Genomic DNA, 21096 nt, shown 5'->3' with positions numbered 1-21096 from the left:
AGCGGGCTTCAGTAACATCCGCCCATTTGCTCACGGATTCGTTTTAAAAGGCGCCTCAGGCCTTTTGCCCGCAACAAACATGGCGGCTCTCGGGCCTCAGTAAAGGGAGGTGGAGAAAGTAACCCACCAACGAGTCTGAGAGGATAGAGAGGCACCGGTCTCTTTTTGCGACTGCGCAATGGGTTAGTCAGGGCACGCAGGGTTACAGGGGGGATGTTATAGAATGGTGCGCACGCTCGACTTGAGGTAGGGGAAGGGTTTGGGTGTGACACATGGTCAATAATGCCTTTTGGGGAAAGGGGGCTGGAGAAACATAACCGGGATTAGGGGAACATAACCTGGAGAGAGGAGAAAGCTGTAGGGAGAGCAGGAGCGCAGTAGGGGTGAGAAGGCTTAGTTGTAGGGTGACTACTATTTTGTGTGTGTGTTTGCTTTGCCATGGGAGGTATGCCTGGTTCCAAGGCTGTACTCTTTTCAGTGCCAGGTTAAGCCCTCTGTATTTGCACAGGTATTTTAAAACAAATATTAGAAAATTTGCGTTTTCAATTTCTAATTGCTATCTTTTCAGTTGTTTGAAATAGTGTTGTGCCCCTCAATATTATTGTTTGATATTTAGATTTTAGGTTGGTTTCCCCCCCCCCCCAATTTATGTTGTATCTTGGTTATTTTTATTGTATTGTTTGTAGGAGATTGTATGTATACCATCCTGAAATCTTTCTGGGGATAAAGGTGGTTTAGGGTGCAATCCTATCCAGATAGGCAGCCGCCTCTGATCTTGGAGGCGACCGCCTTTCCAGTGCAGGGCAGGAGAAGCACGGAGGGGATTGTTCCCTCCATGCTCCTCCTGACCTGCATTTTTGGCTAGACAGCTGATTGCGGATGTCTAGCTGCGGGAGGGCTGAGTGGGGAAAGAGGCTGGTGTATGACACATTGGATGTGTCATCTGGGCATTTCCACCCTCCCCGCCCCGGAACACCCTGAGACATGCCCCCTTTTGGCTGCTCCATGCTCCTCTTGCAAGCGTGGAGGCTGGGGCTGTCCCGCACTGCCTCCAAGGCAGCACAGAAGTGGGAGGAGGTGAGTTCTCCAGGAACCGACCTTGGAGCATGGGCCCCGAGGTCGGTTCCCAGAAAACAAGATATCCAAGCCTCTGTCTAGCGGCCATAGGATTGCTCCCTCCAAAATATTTAAATTAAGTAACTAAGGGTGCAATCCTATGCTTGCTAGACAGCATGGTTGGCTGGGGCATGCTGGGAGTTCTAGGCCTTTTATCTGTCTAAACATGCATAGGATTGCACCCCTTTAGGGTGCAATCCTATGCATGTATAGACAGAAAACTGCTACAATTTCCAGCATGCCCCAGCCAGCGATGCTGCCTGGGGAATGCTGGGAGTTCTAGGACTTTTTCTAAACATGCATAGGATTGTCCTTCAGTCTGCAGTCCTAGGTATACCTGTGAGTAAGTATCATTGAACACAGTGGAACTTATTTCTGAGTAAGCATGGATAGGATTGTTCTGTAAATAAGTCCAATGGAGCTTACTGTCAAATAAGAGCATGTAAGATTGCAGCCTCTGAGGGCTTGAAGCAAGCCCATTATGCAAAGATACATTTTTAAATCTTTAATAAAAACAGCAAAATTACTGAATGAGTAGTAGTGAACCTTTTTTTGTTGTTGTTCAGTCGTTCAGTTGTGTCCGACTCTTCGTGTCCGCATGGACCATAGCACACCAGGCCTTCCTGTCCTGTGTTCTCTCCCGGAGTGTGCTCAATTCATATTCATTGCATCGGTGATGCTATCTAGCCATCTCATCCTCTGCCGTCCCCTTCTCCTTTTGCCTTTCCCAGCATCAGGGTCTTTTCCAGAGAGTTTTCTCTTCGCATTAGGTGGCCAAAATATTTCAGCTTCAGCTTCAGTATCTGTCCTTCCAATGAGTATGCAGGGTTGATTTCCTTTAAGATTGACTGATTTGACCTCCTTGCAGTCCAGGGGACTCGTAAGAGTCTTCTCCAGCACCACAGTTCGAAAGCATCAATTCTTCGGCGCTCAGCCTTCCTTAGAGTCCAGCTCTCACAGCCATACATTACTACTGGGAAAACCATAGCTTTGATTAGACGGACCTTTGTCGGCAAGGTGATGTCTCAGCTTCTTACTATGCTGTCTAGGTTTGCCATAGCTTTCCTCCCAAGGAGCAAGCGTCTTTTATTTTCATGGCTACTGTCACCGTCTGCGGTGATCTTGGAGCCCAAGAAAGTAAAATCTGTCACTGCTTCCATTTCTTCCCCTTCTATATGCCAGGAAGTGATGGCGCCAGTTGCCATGATCTTCGTTTTTTTACTGTTGAGTTTCAAACCAGCTTTTGCACTCTCCTCTTTCACCCTCAACAAGAGGCTCTTGAGATCCTCTTCGATTTCTGCCATTAGGGTGGTATCGTCTGCATATCGGAGGTTGTTTATAATTCTCCCGGCAGTCTTAATTCCGACCTGTGATTCATCCAACCCGGCGTTTCTCATGATGTACTCTGCATATAAGTTAAATAAGCAGGGTGACAATATGCAGCCTTGTCGTACTCCTTTTGAGTGTCCTTTTGGCTTTGGCCCAGCCGCTTCACTCTTTCTGGCGCTACTTGGAAATACCCTCTGTTCTTCCCCAGTAGTATATTGGACACCTTCCGACCTGAGGGGCTCATCTTCCGGCGTCATATCTTTTAGCCTTGTGATACGTTCCATGGGGTTTTCTTGGCAAGAATACTGGAGTGGGTTGCCATTTCCTTCTCCAGTGGACCACATTTTGTCAGAACTCTCTGCCATGACCTGTCCATCTTGGGTGGCCCTGCACGGCATAGCTTATGGCTTCACTGAGTTACGCAAGCCCCTTCGCCACAACAAGGCAGTGATCCATGAAGGGGAGTAGTGAACCTTACACAGCAGTTATAACAGGCTAATCATGAGGCTGCTAAGCCAAGCTAAATAAGAATAAAACACCCCCATGGTATCTTTCCCAAGGGTTGCCATCATCATTGCTATAGAAAGGCATCCTGTCCTGGTAAAACGTTTCTGGAGGGTAGTCGTGTTAGTGTATTATAGCAAAAAGACCACAAGTGCCCTTTACACTAGCAAACTTTCCAGACTCACAAGCTCCTTAAGTTCCCATTGCTTCACTTATTCTTGTGGGCAGGACAATGGATTTGTTCCTGCGGCTTAAAGGTATTACATAAGTATTGTACATACATACATATCCCCCCACCCCACCCCAGTTCACAAAATACAAGACTGGAAGAATCCTGGTTGTTGGTTTTCTTGACCTCTTAAAATATATGGAACTCTAGGAACTTTTTCACAGAAATAAAGTTAGTTTGATGCTATAGGAAGGCTGCAGTCCTATACCCGCTCACCTTCTGCATAGCATTATGCCTTAAGAATCCTTCCCTGCCTACTGTTTGTGTTGTGATTGTTCCCCTGTTGTGAACAGCCTCAGTAAAGAGGGCTTAATATTAAATCCTTCAGAAGTTCTCATTTTCTGATGAAGTGTGTAGGAAAACCCTTTATTGTGGGGAGGACCAGCCAAAGTTGATGCTTTCTGGTTCTGTTTTAGGCAAATATCTTCTTTCTTTCCTCCCTCTTTAGGCAAGCATCTTCTCTCTTTTCCCAAACAAGATGGATGCAGAGTGTTCCCGTGGTACTGCAGCTCTCATTACCGAGCCACAATTTACGCAGCTATTCAGGTACAGTTACAGATACACAATCAGTGGGATGATGGAATGAAATAATGTTCCAGGAAGACTCTCCAAAAACTGATTAGCTACACTCAAGTGCGGCCTTGTACCTAAGTACTCGACACAGGGGACAAGGAAACATGTGCACATGAGTGAGGAGGCTGGTGAAGGAGGGACAGAGCGCTCAGTCACTCCTCTGTGCTCTGCACAGGAACCTCTTCCAGGCCCAGCACAGAAATGCAGCGGGTTGCTAGTGGCGGGATGGAGTTCTTGGTCCTCCTTCTGCCAGCCTCCAGCAGGCTAGCGTGGGCTTATTTACATGGCTGCCCTCGTGTGACCAATATACTGAAGGTGGTTTACAGAGGAAAGAGTGGGGTGGGTCAGATGCAAGAGCTCCATTTAAATGGCTAGGGTTGCCAGGGGCAGATTTAGCCCACATCCCAAGGATTGATCTCTGAGGGTGCCCTTTTACTTTTTGCCACATGAGCAAAGAGTAGCCCTTCACCCTCACAGGTGGAAAAGTAAATTGTGGCAATTGGGGGACATTTGTAAAGAGGGTGCTGTCCTAATGCTGGCTTGCTTATCCCCCATCATTAATAGAGATTTGCAGGGAGAGGGCTAGACAGACAGACACACGCACAAGCAAGTGCATGTACACATTTGCGTAGTTGAGGGGTGCAGCCAGGTACAGCAAAAACAACAGGCCACAAATACCAGCATATTTTTTGTTTAAAGCCCTTACGGCCAGTAGCTAAGCCGTAGGAGAAGCCTTTCAACCTTTTAGAATGGGGGAAAAACTGTCCCAACCCACCAAATGATCTGTAGTTGGGGGGAAAGACTGTGGGGTCTGAGGAAGATGGCCATCTGAGCATCCCTGCATGGCTGGATTAAGACCGCAGGAGGGGCAGATTTGGCCCCTGAACCTGAGGCTCCTCACACATAGCCTAGTTGTATAATAATTACAGTAGCTGCATTTGCTACTTCTCCCTACCCTACCCTACCCTACCCTACCCGAATCTCCCCAGTCAAGATACACCTGGCACCCCTCTCCATCCTCTCAACACATGGCAGTTCCCCCATTTCATAACTGTGCAGCACACAGGTCTCGTATAAGCTGTCTGAATTCTCAGGCCTGGCATGTGTAGTTCGGCTTGGAAGTCGCCAAGACGTGTCAATCCAGCCAAGCTCTCCCGCTAGACTCGAGGTAATGCTACTTCTACCGGAACTGCTAACAGCCTTTCCTGCACTCGCTCTTGGACCTTTTCCCCTGCAGCAATGGCCATGAGTTCCTGTAGGTATAGCGAGTAGCATTTTCGGGGTCCTCATATACTTGTTGGCCTTGCAGGAAACGCTTGCAGAGAGAGGGGATCATGGACAGCCGTTACTGTGTGCAGAAACTTGCCAATGGGGCCATGGTGTTGCCTGTGCTAGGCCCAAGCCTCACAGCGCAGCACCTGCAGCAGTTGAAGGAAAGCATCCCACCTGGGAGAACCTGTGCTCTGACATGGATCCAGGTGAGCTGACTCCTTGTTGGGAGGGAGCTGTGGGCTTTTCCTCCATGACTCACAAGCGGCTTGTCACTACAGTTGGCTGTGGGTGTTGTCAAACCTACTTCCCTCCTTTCTCACTTGCATGTTGTCCTCTTCTGCCTTTTCTGCTTGCCTCACCTTGATGATGCCACTCGTTGGTCTTCTCTGATCCCACAGTGGTTTGGTGTTGGTAGTGGTGCTATCACTGGCTTATCGATTCTTATGTCACAGAGGGCCTGGCCTGGTTTGAGTAAAGCAGCAGTGTGCTTTGAGAATTAGTTTAGAGCTGGTATGGGTATGGTGTAGTGGTTAGAGTGTTGGACTCAGGATTCGGGAGATCTGGGTTTTAGTCCCCACTTGGCCATGGAGCTCACTGGGTGCCTTTGGGCCAATCACTGACTCTCAGCATGACATACCTCACAGGGTTGTTGTGAGGATAAAAAGGGAGAGGAGAAGGACACTGTAAGCTGCCTTGGGTTCCTTGCAAGAGGAAAAAAGATGGGATATAAATGTAATAATAAATAAATATTGTTTAGCCTTTGAAACAAACACCTTGCAGGCGCTAATTAGAAGTAGTCTTTGAGCCTTTTGCCCCTTGGTGCTAACAAGTTTGGATAGGACTTGAAAATGGAGTATGCCATGTTGTGTGCATGAATGAAGAAACTGGCTGATCATTTCCTTTCCTTTCCTTTCCCTTCCCAGAATCCCATTCCCTCAAAAGCGACGAAGGTCCGGTCGCCTTTCCAGAAACTGTGCGATGAGGTACAACACCTGATGTTGATCCATGGAGTCACCTGGTCAGAAGAGCTGAAGAGAGATCTGCCACGATCCTGGCAGCGGCATGGGGACCTGGTTCTGCTGAGTGAGGACAATTTCAGAGCAACACTATGGGGAGACCTGGGTAAATCGGAAACAAAGAATTGTGCCATGCCACTCATCTTCCTTCCTCAGCTAATCCATCACACCTTTGTTCCTTGTCCAAGGTGGCCAGCCTTGCTAAAGAAACTTCAAAGGGAAACTCCAGTATGAAACTGCTTGATTAAAACTGATCAAGAAGTTCAATTCTATTCATTTGAGCCTGAATAGAGACAATGGTTTCTTTCCCCACAACAATGTATTTATTATTAAGAGTTACATTCCGCCTTCTCTGCTTTTTAGTGGTGGTGTACAACAATTTAAAAGTGTTGATTTCCTCAGGATTGCTATGATGATGATGCATTTATATAGCACTATCTATGTACATGGTGCTTTACAAAGAACAGGTATGACAGGCCCCTACCCCAAGGGCCATATAGTTTAAAACAGACACAGGGAAACAACTGAGGAAGTGGGACATGCAGGTATGAGTAAGCAGGAGAAGAAAATCTGATGACATCCATTACACAGACTTTGGGATAGTTATAACATGGGTTTGGGACCAGGGGGATGATCCAAAGGCCTCCTGGGAAAGGTGAGTTTTGAGGAGGGACTTGAAGGAAATAAGGGAGGTGGGTCACACGGAGGCATCCCGAGAGGCAGTTTCAGGCAAAAGGAGGTGCCCGGGGAAAGGGGCAGTCACTTCAAGGTGCAGGAGGCACTTAGGTGGCTGATGGTGGGGGAGGTAGATGGGTGAAGTCACAGGAAGAGATGTATCGGAATAGATGATTCTGCTACCACCAGTTACTGCTGTTGCGAAGGGTCACTTTGCGTCATAGAATAATAATAGGGTTGGAAGGGGCCTATAAGACCATCGAGTCCAAAAGTATGCTTCTTTTACATACATCCAAGCTCTAATGCAGGTGTGCATAAGCTTAGGCCTGGGCCCCAATCTGGCCTTTGGGGGGTTCCCAGATGACCATGCTCCCTTTCCTTGGCCTCGCCCTCTTTTCCCTGACCACTTGCTGGCTTCCTGGCTTCTGTGCGGTTTTCTCCCTCCATTCTAAAAGGCTGAAATGCCTCTCCTAAGGCTTAGCTACTAGAGGTAAGAGCTTTAAACTAAATTATGCAGGTATTTTGACCTTGGTTCTTTGGCCCCGCGCCCTTTTACCTCCAGTCATTCATTTATTATATTTCTGTACTGCCCCATAGCTGAAGCTCTCTGGGCAGTTCACAACAATTCAAACCGTTAAAATGCATTGTATAAAGTCTAAAACCATTCACAAATGACAGAACAAATAGCACACACAACAACATATGTCTAAAACAGTTTAAGCAATCAGCCAGAGACAATCAAAGAGACTCATAATATGCTGCCAAATGCCTGAGAGAAGAGGGCAGTTTTAACCCGGTGCCGAAAAGATGGCAATATTGGTGCCAGGTGGGCTTCGTCAGGGAGGTGCTATTCCATCAATGGGGGGCCACCACTGAGAAGGCCCTCTCGTTGCCAGCCTCCCTCAAAGGAGGCTCCCGGAGGAGGGCCTTAGATGCAGAGCGTAGTGTCCTGCCCACCACTGGAATGCAGCCCCCGAGAATGTCCCCAAAATGTAATTCGGCCCTTGGGCTGAAAGAGGTTCAGCACCCCTGCTCTAATGGAATTGTCACAGGCTGTACTTTTGCATTCTGTTGCCATTTAACTTCCACATTGTTTCGCTTTAAACCCATATGTGTTTTCATCTGCCATTTGAAGATTACATTTCCTGCATTCGAGGACTCTTGTCCATGAATGTTTATGCTGTAATATGTTTGTTAGTTTTTAAGGTACCACAAGACTCTTGGTTTTGCTGCAACAGACTAACACAGCTACCCTTCTGGAAACCATCATATCTGCGCTCTCTTTCAGGACAAGAGCTCTGGGAGGTGGTTGCTGGTGCTCTGGGGGCCCGGCGCTTAGCCAGATGTGGCCCGGTGCAGTCAGATTTATTTCGATCCCCAACGGTGACCCTGTTGCTGGGTCTGGATGGCTGGGTTGAACATGTGGACAATGGAATCCGGTAAGGGAGAAGTGCAAGGTAACGTTTTTCTCTCCAACACATCCCCTTTCTCCTTATGAGTTCTACTTAGACTCTTTCTTTCTTTCTTTCTTTCTTTCTTTCTTTCTTTCTTTCTTTCTTTCTCTCTCTCTCTCTCTCTCTCTCTCTCTCTTTCTCTCTCTCTTTCCTTCTTTCCAACATTTGTACACTGCTCCTTATCTAAACAGATCTAAACATATCTAAGCAAGAGATAAACTGAACAAAAGATAAGAAGAATGAAACATGATATTAAGATTATTCTTTAGAAAACAGAGTGTCAATAAAACTGAAGCTGGTCAACCAAGGAAGGCCTTCTGGAAAAGAGCTGGGTTTTTTTGAAGAGGCACTGAAAACAACCCAGGGTTGGTGCCTGCCTGACCTTCAGAGGCAGGGAGTTCCAGAGGAAGGGGGCCACCACACTGAAATTGAGCCAAATTAAGACTTTCATTCTAGATCTTAAACCAGGGTGTAGAACCTTAGGCTTGGGGTCCCAATCTGGCCCTCTGGGATTCCCCAAAGAGCCGTGCCCCCTTCCCCTGGCTTCACCTCCTTCTGCCATCACTCATTTGGTGGTTTCTTAGCTTTTGTCCCATTTTTTTTCCACATTCTGAAAAGTTGAAATTCCTGTCCCAAGACTTAGTTACTGGCAGTAAGACCTTTGTGCTAAAATATGCTGAGAGTTTTTGTATTTTTGGCCAACCACTTTTGCCTTGGCCCCACCCCGTTTTGCCTTCAGCCCCACCCACCACTGGAATGCGGCCCCCAAGAGCTTCTCCAAAATGGAATTTGGCCCTTGGGCTGAGAGAAGTTCAACACCCCTTTCTTAAGCCAAGGAAGTTCATTATGTTGAAGTAAAAGTGTGCAGAGTGCATGCTGGCCTAACATCAATATGAATTCCAGGGCGTAGTTTCATGGAGAAGGATTTCATAGGATTTTAAGGGTGTAATCCTATGCATGTTTAGACTGAAAAAAGTCCTACAACTCCCAGCATGCCCCAGCCAGCATGGCTGGCTAGGGAATGCTGGGAGTACTAGGACTTTTTTTCTGTATAGGATTGTATACAGGATGTATATAGTGTATAGGATTGCACCTTAAATTGACTCCAGAAAACTGAGCTCGTTTTAAAGACTGGGGAAGATTGGGTAAGGGGATTCCTATGTTTCACAGGGCAAGATGATGATTAGTTTCTCATCTAGGTATTAATTATTCTGCCTATTCTGTTGCATATTATCTATTGTCCATCTTGCAACTGTTCTGTGGGACTTGATGATAAACAACAGATTTTTAAACAATGTGTCTAGGTTAGATTTGTTTGTTTTCCCCTACACTTTGTTGAAATACTTTTTCTGTTACTTTGTTCTGGGGGCATGGTGTAGCCTGATCTTTCCAGAAAATCAAGGAAGTTGGTAATCCTTTTACATAGTTCTCATTTCCTACTCCTTGTATGTATTTTAAACTTGTTATGTATTTTGAACCTGTTTATTTGAATAAACCCTGGGAATCCTGTTGAAAGGCGGGATATACTGTAAATGCCAATGATGAATACAAATAAATAAATTCTCTTTAAAAAGGTAAAGAAAAAAGAACAGTCAACATTTGCTCCGGTTAACCTCAGCTTGTGATTTTTGCTTTGAACACCCATATCTGAAGGAAGGTTCATTAAGACCCATGTGTGGGCCTTACAGCCAGGCGATTCTTACCTAGGACAGGTTTGCTCCTTGGACCAGTTTGCTTTCTCCAGGTCTTCTGAATCTGCCTCGCCTTCACAGGTACATGTTCGACGTGACCCGGTGCATGCTGTCTCCAGGAAACATCACTGAGAAACTGCGGGTGGCATCTCTGCAGTGCACTGGGGAAGTCGTGGTGGATCTCTATGCTGGTAAATAGTGCGCTTGGTAGCAGCAAAGAGGCTGCTGTCTCTCCCTGCAATGGCTCTGCTGGGTGGGGACGATGGAGGAGATCACCAGGCTGAGGGGTGCTGAACTAGGGAATTATTATCATTATCTAATTTACATTCTGCTTTTCCACAAAAAGTGCCCAAAGCGGCTAACAAAGCAGCAATACAAGATCAAAAAAGCATACCAATACATCATTGCAAAATAGTACATCATCCCAATAATAAGCAACTCTTTTCACTAATACTAGCATTATAACATTTCAAATTAATTACAGAATAGGCAAAATCAAACATTACAACGCCATATCAGTTATTATTTTTCAGTAATGTGTAAGCCAGAGCCAAATAAACTAAATGTTTCCTATGCATTAAGGCTTTAATAAACACTGCGAACTGCAAACAGCTACGCCAGGAAAACAAAGTTAAGAAAATAGCCACTAGATTTCTTACAGCCTGCAACCGCTGATCTCCCATGCTCCATTCTTTCATTCTGGTGCAGTTCTCAAGGCTCCAGCAGAGACAAGGGTGGTGGTGTTTAGTCTTCCACTGTGCTCTGGATGTTTCTGCTGCTTCTGGAGGGTTTGAGATGGCTGCAGAAGCCTGAAGCTAGCACGGCTGCTTGGGCTACGAGGAGAGGTAGCATAAACTGAATCTGCTTGATTCCACCGCAGTCCCTCTCCTTCCCTCATCAACCTTTTCCAGAAGGGCAACTACAAAGAGTTGTTAGTGCTCCCAGCAAAGCAGAAATGAGAACGAGAATGTTTAAGCTGGGGTAGGCCAGATGTTTTGGCCTGCAGATGTTTTGGCCTGCAACTCCCATGATCCCTCACCATTGGCTATGCTGGCTAGGCCTGATGGGCTCCGGCACGGGGACCTGGTTTTGCTGAGTGAGGACAGTTTCAGAGCAACACTATGGGGAGACCTGGGTAAATCAGAAACAAAGAATTGTGCCATGCTGCCCTGGGCATCTTCCTTCCTCAACTAACCCATCACACCTTTGTTCCTTGCCCAAGGTGGCCAGCCTTGAATAAAGAAACCTGGAAGAGAATCTCCAGCGTGAAACTGCTGGACTTCAATTTATTATGTATTTATTTAAAATACTTCTTGGCTGCCTTTCAGGGCAGAAGCCCTCCCAAGGCAGCTTACAACAATAAAATACATAAAAACAGTTAAAATATTAAAAGTGATAAAAACAATAAAAATAACAATAAAAGCCAACAATAAAACCAGCAGCAAAGTTAACAGCAGTAACAGCAAAAATAGCAGTCATATCAAGAGAAGGCCAAAGTAAAATAATATGTTTTCAAGGCCTTCTTAAAAGTCTGCAATGATGGAGCAAGGTGGACCTCTGATGGCAGTTTGTTCCAAAGGTGTAGGGCCACTACAGAGAAGGCCCTCTCACGTGTGTTCACCCATGTGGCTGCTCTCATGGGTGGGCAAATGAAAAGGGCCTCTCTTTCTGATCTTAAAGTGCGGGCAGGCTGATATGGGTGTGGGCGGTCCTTCAAGTAACTTGGTCCCAAACTGTTTAATGCTCTAAAGGTCAAAACCAGCACTTTGAATTGGGCTTGGAAATGCACCCGTAACCAGTGCAGCTGGTGCAGTATAGGCATTATGTGATCAAATCGCCTCACCCCCACCAATACTCAGATGGCTATATTCTGCATAAGCTGGAGTTTCTGAACCATGTTCAAAGGCAGCCCCACATATAGTGCATTACAGTAGTCCAGCCTGGACATGACTAGTGTGTGGATAATTGAGGCAAGGTCCATCCTCTCCAGATAGGGCTGCAGTTGACGTACCAGCTTAAGCTGGTAAAAAGCACTCCTGGACACTGCAGCCACCTGGGCTTCCCCAGTTAGCTCAGAGTCCAGGAGGACTCCCAGACTACGCACTTGGTCTTTCAGGAGGAGTGCAACCCCATCTAAGACCAGTTGTAAACCTCCATCTGAAGTAGTTGGTTTCCCAACCCACAGTACCTCTGCCTTGTCTGGATTAACTTTCAGCTTGTTCACCCTCATCCATCCCAAAACAGCCTCCAGACACTGGTTCAAGAGTTCCACAGCCTCCCCAGGATGTGCACATGGGAACGAGAGGTAGATCATTTGATCAAGAAGTTCAAATCTGTTCATTTGAGCCTGAATAGAGACAATGGTTTCTTCTCCCATGATGATTTATTTATTAACATTTGTATACACTTTATCTGCTAAAATACCATCAAGGTGGTCTGCAACAAGTGCTGATTTAGTTACCAAAGCTTCTGGAGGGCCACAAGTTGTCCACCCCTGGTTTAAGCAGAGGCTGGATGGCCATCTGTTAGAGCTGCTGCAGTTGCCTCTTGCGTTGCAGATCCTGCCCTGAGTAGGTGGGTGGACTAGATGACCCCCAAGGGTCCTTCCACCGCTGTGGTTTTATGCCTCTAACGCTGGAACTTGCACCTAGCTGCTGTTATCTCCCTTGTCCTCAGGGATTGGCTATTTCACCCTGCCTTACCTAGTTCATGCTGGTGCCGCCTTCGTCCATGCCTGTGAGTGGAACCCCCATGCTGTGGAAGCCCTGCAGAAGAACTTGCAACTGAATGGTGTGCAGGATCGGTGTCATATTCACCAGGGAGATAATAAGACGGTAAGCTGAGAGGGAAATGTAATTGGAGTGGGGAAGAGTCATCATCATTCCAGCATCTGAACCAGCTTTGGTAGGTCGGGATGGAGACAGAGGAAGATCTGTACCTTAGGTTTCCCCAAGATCTTTCCTTGCAATGATGCAGCCCCGCCCCCGCTTGCCACTTTCTTTCTTGCATGACACCCCATGCCTTCTTTCGTATCACCTAACTTTTAATTTCACGCGTGAGAATCAAATACGGATGCAATCCACAGGGGAAGTTTTTGCTGCCAGGATGGATGGGTGGTGGTGGTCACACAGCATTAGATAGCCCAATCCTGTGCGTGCTTTCTCAGAAGTAAGTTCCGCTGAGTTCAATGAAGCTTACTCCCTAGTAAGTGTGCATAGGATTGCAACTATAAGTGTTACCAGGGGCTGTCTTTTCCTATGTTCTGTACAGCATTGAACATATGAAGATGTCTTATAATGAGTCAAACCGTTGGCCCACCTAGTTTTACGAACTGACTAGTGGTAGTTTTCCAGAGTTTCGGGCAGGGGTCTTTCCCAGCCGTAGTTGGAAGTGCCAGGGACTGAATCTGGGATGTTCTGCATGCAAAACACGTGCTGTGCCACTGAGCTACACCCTAAAATTGGTCTTCAGGTGGTGGTTGGGAAGCCACAAATGGTTTGCACCCCAGAATGGGTTGTACAGTGACTCCACCATCACTTTTTTTTTTTTTGCTTAGGTTTTCAGTTCTTAACAGCTTCAGTTCTTATCAGGAAAGAAAGAAAGAAAGAAAGAAAGAAAGAAAGAAAGAAAGAAATAGTAGGCTAGGGTTACAGGTGTGCCCTGGGTTTGAAAAGGTTGAAAACTCCTGCTGTACAACACCCAGTACACAATTTGGTGTTTTTAATCTGGTGTTCAGTAGTTGCAGTGGCAGGATCAGTAAAGTTTGCAACCACAAGGATTCCTCCAACAAACGTATTTAGGCAGGCTTTCTTTGGAACATTTATTTTTCGTGTGATTTCCGGCGCTGTTTTAAGTGGTGGGTTTAATCTGATAGGGAGGGTTTTTTTTAAGGGTCCATTTTGTGTTTTTGTATTTCGTTCTTATGCAAACTGCCTTGTGTACTTCAGCAAGCAGGTGCAACATTAAATAAATAAAAAGACGACTACTAGTCAGGGCAAATTTGGACAGCTACCCAGGGTCTTCAGTTCTGTTGGAGCCCAATAATGCTCTGATTCCTACCACCCACTGTTCATTGGGAAGGAGAGCTTTGCTCTTCTTTGCTTCTCCAGCAGTTCGGCTTCTCACCAGCAGGCCTCTGAAGCACCAGGTCGGGAATGGTCACACTATTTGGTAGAGGAGCTCAAGCTGCCCTACCTCTTCCTCTCCGTATTGCACGGAAATGGTGTCTCAAACTTTTCAATCCTTTTTTTATTCTCCTCCTCTTTCCTCTCTGTTGTGTCTGTTTCCTATCTGCTCTCTTTCTTCCCCTTCCTCATCCTTTATAGGAGGAGTGGGGAGCTTTTTTCAGTTAAAAAACTGTGTGTTTGTGTGTAATTTGTCAGGGCTCACAGGCTGGCAGGAGGCTTGGCTGAAGCCAGTACTAGGTGGAGCCAGAGCCAAAAGTGAGCAAGGCAAGCGCCCCCCTCTTTCTGCCCCCCCTTTCTTCCTTCCTTCCTTTCTCCCCACCCAGCAGGCTACCAGGGGAGGAACAGATTGCTCTTGCCAGAGATCTGAACTGATCACTTGCAGAGAGCTTTTGAGATTAGGCCTAGGGTCACATGAAGTTAGGCCAAGGGCCCATCCCTGATCTATGGGGATGAACCGTGGCTCAGCGGTAGAGCATGTGCTTTGCATGTAGAGTGTCTTGGGCTTGGTCCATGGCAACTCCAGTAAAAAGGATCTCAGAAAAGCTCTAGAAAAGGCTCTTCACTGCCTTTAAGAATTGCTGCCAATTCGAGTCAGCAGTATTGGGCTTGATGGACAAATATCTGACCTGATATAATGCAGCTTTCCATGTTCCCTGTGTTCTCTCCTCGACTGCAGCTGAAACTGTGGGGCGTGGCTGACAGGGTGAATCTGGGACTGATCCCTACGTCGGAGGAAGCCTGGCCAGTTGCCTGCCAGGTTCTACGGAAGGACATTGGAGGTGTCCTTCATATTCACCAGAATGTGGAATCCTTTCCGGCAAAGGCCCTTGAGCCGCCCCACAAGCCAGAGCAGAATCGGCCTCATGAGCAAAGTTTGGCACAAGCAGTGTCTAATGTGCAAGAAGGCAAAGAGGCCTGCGGAGACCACAGTATTCCACAGGATGCTGGAAGGAGGGACCCGACTCATGCAGCCAGGTGTGAGTGGCAGATGTGGGCAGAGGCCACCGGGACCCGGATCCAGACTTTGCTTCAGGAGCTGGATGGGAAGCAGTGGAGGACGAAAACCCTGCACATCGAGAAAGTGAAATCTTACGCCCCTCATGTGCACCATCTAGTCTTGGATCTGGACTGCAGGCCTGTCGCATAAGCACACAGAACAAGTGGCCTCAGGCATAGGAGCAACCCTAGAACATCGTCTTCTCTCTTGGGCAGGGAATCTTGGAGTGAACAGGATTGGTGCAGGTAGCAGGGTTCAAAGTCCATCTGAAACTGGCAGGCTAGGTCCATCTGTCACAACCGTCGATGCTGCCAGCTGAAGGTGTCATTAGCGATCTGGGTCTTCTCAGAGCTGGTCCTGCTAGTTACGATCGGGAATGGATGTACAGATGTTGAAGGAGTCTGCCCAACAACAGGCGATAGAAATGACTTCTGCATGTTGGAAGGTTTTAAAGCAATATTTTAGATTTACACCTGCATCCCCCCCCAAAAATGGGAGATCCTCTGTTGTCCACTCTCCTCCTCCTCCTTCGTTATTCACTGGAGAACTCAGTGCTTTTGTTCACCTTAGGAGCACTCCTAGAAAAAGGGCCAGCTTAGCTCTCCAACCGTGGGTGTGCACCATCTTTTTAATGCCACTGGGGCTTCACTTATCTTCACTTGGTCTCACTGACATTCTGTGCACTGTATTTCCATCAGCAACTGGCAGTCTGTGAGCTAGCTGATCTCCATGGATAATCAAATGCTGGCCTGTCAATCCATGCTAACCTCTCCCAACAGCTCCCTCTCAGGTTTCCCTTTTCCCCTCCTTGCCTTTGGCATTTTCTGGAAGAAAAGGAAGCAATCCTATATCCTGCAGTTGGCAGACAAACTGGAGGAAAGTGCTTTCCCCTGCCTTAATACTGTTAAGTACCAAGGAGAGGGAACATAAGAAGAGCCCTGCCGGGTCAGACCCAAAAGGCCTTATCTAGTCCAGCATTCTGTTCTCAGAGAAGCCAACTAGATGCCTTTGGGAAAGTCCACAAGCAGGACATAAGGACAATAGCACGTTTCTTGTGTATCCTCTTGTGCAGAGGATGCACAAGGTATAACGAGGTCCAGGAGAATGCAATGATATGTGTTGGTGGCTTATTTGATATCTTTGCCAGTCTGGTTGCCAAATAATGTCTACCACAGGCTTCTCCCCAAACTGGCATCTTCTGGATGTGTTGGACTACAGCGCCTATCATCCCCAGCCAGCACCACACCAGCTGGGGAAAGATGGGATTTGTAGTTTAGCCCATCCAGAGGGCGCCCGGTTGGGGAATGCTGTTCTACCACAAGGGGGTCTCTTGTGGGTGGATAATTGTCTATGAAAGTTCTGATGCAGCTTTAAAGGTGTATTTAATTTGTATGGGCTTGAACAATACAGGGTGTTGTTTTTTTTTTATAAATAGACTACCTAATGCTTTGTTTCTTTCTTTCAATATGACCTTCCATGTTCAATGGAAATGGGTTTGAACCAGAACTCAGGGCTTATTTCTGTTCTGCTCCTTGTGGACAGCCATGGCCCATGGTGTCACTCTACACATGTTCTGTGATAGCAGCTGTGTGGAGACCTTGCCCTGCTGCTTCCGCTCAAAGCCAGGCTACGGCAGGGCAAGTTTTGAGAAGGGACATGGAAGAAAGCAACTCCTTTCCAAAGAGGAGCACATGTCCCTATGCTTGAGCCAGAGTTGGCTCTATATTTGGGGCAAATGGGGCAGTGACACCCTGCCTGGCTCCCCTCCATTTGTGGCAGAGAGATCCCCCCACAACCAGGCACATTTGCTCCACTGCTTCCAAGTGCCACATGTGGTCTTCTCCTCTGGCAATCTCAGTAGATTGTTGGGCATCTGCCCCCACCAGCTGCACCGGGGACCAGCCTCCACTGGCCTGAACCATTTGTGTAAACACGATGAGACTAAATCCGACCTTACTTTTCCTCCACAGTGTCTCTCTTTACCATACAGAAGAGGAGAAACATCCCTCTGGAAAGGTGATTTGGATGCATCGCTTGTATATGCAGGGCATGCTACTGCAGGGCTGGTGAACCTGTAGCCTTCCCGGTGTTGTCGAACTACAACTCCCATCATCTTTGACCATTGGCCATGCTGGCTGGGGCTGATGGGGGTTGCAGTCCGGCAATACCCAGAGGGCTGGAGGTACCTCACCCCTGCCCTAGTGTACGGCTCGTGGTGTACAGGTAATTGGCTCTGCCCCTTGAGCTCCCATTTTGCATCTGGCTCCATCACCACCCCAGCCACTGTTTTGCACCTTGGGGTCCTTGAGCTTCTATGAAAAAATAAAGCGACCGCCCCCCCACCAAGTTTGCCCTGCCCTGGCACCAGCTCTCTAGGGTTTCAGAGAGGTCTTTCCCAGACCTTCCTCGAAATGCCAGGGATCGGACCTGCAACCTTTTTGTCAGGGTGGAAACTGAGCCAATAGAACCCCAGAGCAGTTCTGATTCTGAGGAGGAGCAGCAATCTGTGGGAGAGGAGCTCGCTCATCCCTCACAGGCACAGCAGCTGGCAGAGATTCCTCCTGCTGGCATTCCTGAGATATAGTGATCCTAGCAGTGAGAAAGTGCGGGAACGGGGCTTGCTAGAGGCTCGATGCAGACACAGGGAGCGATGAGCGATGGAGGGCGCGGAAAGGAGGCGTAGTGCCCGTTTGGTGCGCAAGCAACGGCCGCCTCCCGTGGACCCAAGGGAAAGAGGGAGGATCTCTCCCTAGCCCATAAGTTCAGGGTCTTCAAGTGACTCTCCTTCAAACGGGGATCAACTGCCTACTCAACTGCCTACTCGGCACATAGGCCACTCTGCTTGGTCGCTGGTGATTAGCATCTGAAAGAGTCATTAAGTTATAAAAGCATTAAAGCCTTGAAAAGAATCTTTTCCTCTGGGTCTTGAGTTGGCTATTGGAGTCTACTGAAAGAGGCTGCTAGGGCGCCTCCTGACACTTTTGCGTGCAAAGCAGATACTCTGCCGCTGAGCTGAGCTATGACCGGTGCTACCTTGTCACCGCCACTGTCACCAGCTGCTCTGGCTCTTCCTCTTCTCTCTCATCATACCTACCACTCGCTTGCTTGACAGAGAGCCAGTGAGCAAGCAGGCCGCGGCATCTCCTGCTCCTCCTCACCACCACCGTTGTCTGGGCCAGAGTGAGAGGCAAGTGAACAAGCAGGTTGCCACGTTGAGGAGGTGGTGCAAGCCTAGAGGGTTCTTCTCAGCGGGCCTGCTGGAGGCCCTTGGCGTGTGCCCAACCATGCCTACTGTGGACTCCAGCCCTGGCTATGGCCTTCCTCCATAACTCCCAATAGGAGTACCTAAGACTGCAATTCTAAGCTTGCTTAAGCCCCGTTGGACAAGGTGAGTGTAGCGTCTAGAGTGTTGGACTGGAACTTGGGAGATCAGGTTCTAGTCCTTGCTCAGCCATGGAAGCTCCCTGGGTGACTTTAGGCCAGCCACTGACTCTCAGCCTAACCTACCTCACAGGGTTGTTGTTGTGAGGATAAAATGGAGAGGAGGATAATGTAAGCCACCTTGGGTTCCTTGGAGGAAAAAAGGTGGGATATAAATGTAATAAACCTGGAGAGGTTCACCTGGTGCCTACATTGTACTCTTTCCAGGACCAGGTGAAGACCTTTTTATTTTCCCACGCATTTTTAGCATTCCAGTTTTTTAGCTCTGCTGTCTTAAATCTGCTGTTACATTTTAAATATCTGCACTGCTGCTAGGTTTTACTCTGGTTGTATTTTCATTCTGTAGTTTTAATCTATTATATGTTATATTTTGTTTTCCGTTGTATTTTTGTGGTTTTAATTCTGTGAACCGCCCAGCGAGCTTCGGCTATTGAGTGGTATAAAAATTGAATAAATAAATAATAAACAATTAAATAATGCATAAATTAGACCCACCGGGTCGTAAATATCTGCGTAGACACAGGCTGCAAGTCTGTTTGCCTTTGCATCGACAGAGCCAGAAGAGGGCTGGCGATGTTTGCTATTCACGCTTCTTGGGCCTTGGCTCAGCCTGGGATGCACAGCCTTTGCCCTTTGGCTTTAATCTAATCTTCTGCCTTCAGGATAACAAGTCGGAGCTGTGGAACTCCTGGTCTGGGTGGTGCTGTTGTTCAAACGGAGGGCCTGTCCTCCTTCGTTATCATCTCTTGGAGACAGAGCCCAGAGTCAATGGAGGGTGAGTCATGTTAGCAAGCTTTCCATTTGTTCTGGAAGCCACCTCCCCACTGCAGAGCGAGTCTCAAAACCAGTGCCAAGAAGCACTAGTAGCAGCTGCAGCTGCTGTTGCCAAGGGGAATATCAGGAAGCTAGAAGGCAGCCCGGTTAAGAGGAAGCATTGCATTGCTGCATGCAGGGAGGAGACATGGAAGCCTTCCTAGGCCACAAGCATCGAGTTGCTCTTTGGCTGTCTTCAAGCCTGGGGCCTCCGCAAACCGGTCTGGGCTGACTCCACCCACATTATCCCCTGCCGGCTTTTGTGTGTATTCTTGGGGAGGAGCCCCAGCCCTGCAGGTGATGTTGTCAACCTCTGGATCTTGTGTACACACTTTGGAAATGGCCAGCCCACCTTTGCGTTATGCCAGTTTCCCAGGGTAGTGTTAAATTTTACAAGGGGGACTGTGTTACTCCGTAGCAGACCCCCCCACCACCTTTGTGGCCCTAAAAGACGGGCCATAGCTCAGTGTGATAGCGCACATGCTTGGCGTGCAGAAGGATCCCTTCGATCCCTGGCTTCGCCAGGCAGGGCAGAGCAAGAATCCTGCCTGAAACCCTCAAGAGCTGCTGCCAGTCAGTGTTGACAATACTGGGCTAGATGGACCAATGGTCTGGCTCAGCATAAGGCAGCTTCCTGTGTTCCTAGAATGTGGACTAAGTGGGCCCTTGCTTTGATCCAGCTAGGTGCTTAAAAGATTTGGGGACTGATCTTTCTATTGGCACCAGTGGGAGGTATTTTTTTCTAAGTTTAATTGCCACATGGAAGAGGGATGGGGGGGCACAATGCACAGGGAGGGGAGGGTTAACTCTCCCCAACTGTGATCCCTCTGGAAATCCCTCCCCCATGGCCCGAATGGACACTTAAGACTCTGGGGAATAGATTCTAGCAATGCCCTTTCCAGCACGGATGTGTGTATATGAGAGAATTACTGGGTTTACACAACATGCTAACCCACACTCAGTGGTTGAGTGTGGGTTGTTGTTGAACCGTGGGTTGTTTGTTGAAACGTGGGTTAACGTGTTGTTTGAACCCAGGACATTTCCCACAGGGGGGCTTGATAACCATGCAGTGTGGGTTATTTTTCTCCAACAAGCACCTTGAGAACCCTTGCGGTTGGGTTGTTCAGGGTGGTTAACAAGCCACCCTGTGAAAAATATCCTGGGTTTAGACAACACGCTAACCCATGGTTCAACAACAGCCCACACTCAACCACTGAATGTGGGTCGGTGTGTTGTGTGAACAGCCCGTGTGTGTGTGAACATGTATGTGCATGTCTTGTGGCCCCACCCACATCTGGCCTCCGGAGGGTTCCATGGGGACCAAGGTTGCCTGCCCCTGTTCTATAAAGTGCATTATCATACTCTGGCACCTTGTAGAACTGCTTTCCCCAACCTGGTGCCCTCCAGATGCTTTGGACAAATCTCCCAGCATTCCTGGCTACCAGCCCTGCTGGCTGGGGTGGATGGGAGTTGAAGCCCAAAACATTGGGAGGGCACCAGGTTGGGGATTGCTGTTACAGAAGAACATAAGAAGAGCCCTTTGGCTTAGAGTAAAAGTCCATCTAGTCCAGTGTCTTGCTTTTCACGGGCTGACCAGATGCCTCTGGGAAGTCGATGAGTAGGGTATGAAGTCTTCTCCTGCTCTTGCTTCTTAACTAGCGTCCATTACAGCTTCTCCTGTTCCATAACTTCATTATATGTTGTATGAACTAATTTCTTTTGTCTGTCCTGCACCAAATGCTGGATCCAGGCGTAACTTACACCCAGTTATTTTTTTAATTACGTTTACAACTTCTTTC

The 21096-nt window shown here is 47.8% G+C and overlaps 2 protein-coding genes across 6 annotated transcripts in view; both read left to right on the top strand.

Moving 5' to 3' along the window:
• Positions 1–169: 169 nt before the first annotated feature.
• Positions 170–17059, top strand: TYW2 (tRNA wybutosine-synthesizing protein 2). Of its 3 annotated transcripts, none has more exons than XM_084813875.1 (8): positions 170–246; positions 3627–3724; positions 5061–5229; positions 5947–6145; positions 8003–8153; positions 9941–10050; positions 12536–12693; positions 14723–17059. In XM_084813875.1, the coding sequence occupies exons 2-8, from the start codon at positions 3657–3659 to the stop codon at positions 15191–15193; spliced, it is 1326 nt and encodes a 441-aa protein (XP_084670001.1). In that variant the 5' UTR covers positions 170–246; positions 3627–3656; the 3' UTR covers positions 15194–17059. The 3 variants fall into 3 exon arrangements, with proteins under 3 accessions (XP_084670001.1, XP_084670002.1, XP_084670003.1); XM_084813876.1 differs by having other exon boundaries at positions 244–508; positions 14723–15193; XM_084813877.1 differs by lacking the exon at positions 170–246 and adding an exon at positions 256–383 and having other exon boundaries at positions 14723–15193.
• Positions 15917–21096, top strand: part of SYTL4 (synaptotagmin like 4) — a 46830-nt gene continuing 41650 nt past the window's right edge. Inside the window, exons 1-2 of one of the 3 annotated variants that reach the window (XM_084813869.1) lie at positions 15917–15946; positions 17014–17059. The gene's annotated coding sequence lies outside the window, so the exon portion shown is untranslated. Of the gene's footprint in view, positions 15947–17013; positions 17060–18997; positions 19260–21096 lie in introns of those variants that run through there. The other 2 variants (XM_084813868.1, XM_084813872.1) reach the window with 2 other exon arrangements.

This window comes from Heloderma suspectum, chromosome 9 (assembly GCF_057233095.1).
Source record: "Heloderma suspectum isolate Gila_16-S chromosome 9, 16-S_ref, whole genome shotgun sequence".
Taxonomy (NCBI): domain Eukaryota; kingdom Metazoa; phylum Chordata; class Lepidosauria; order Squamata; family Helodermatidae; genus Heloderma; species Heloderma suspectum.
This window is presented reverse-complemented; position numbering and strand designations above follow the sequence as displayed.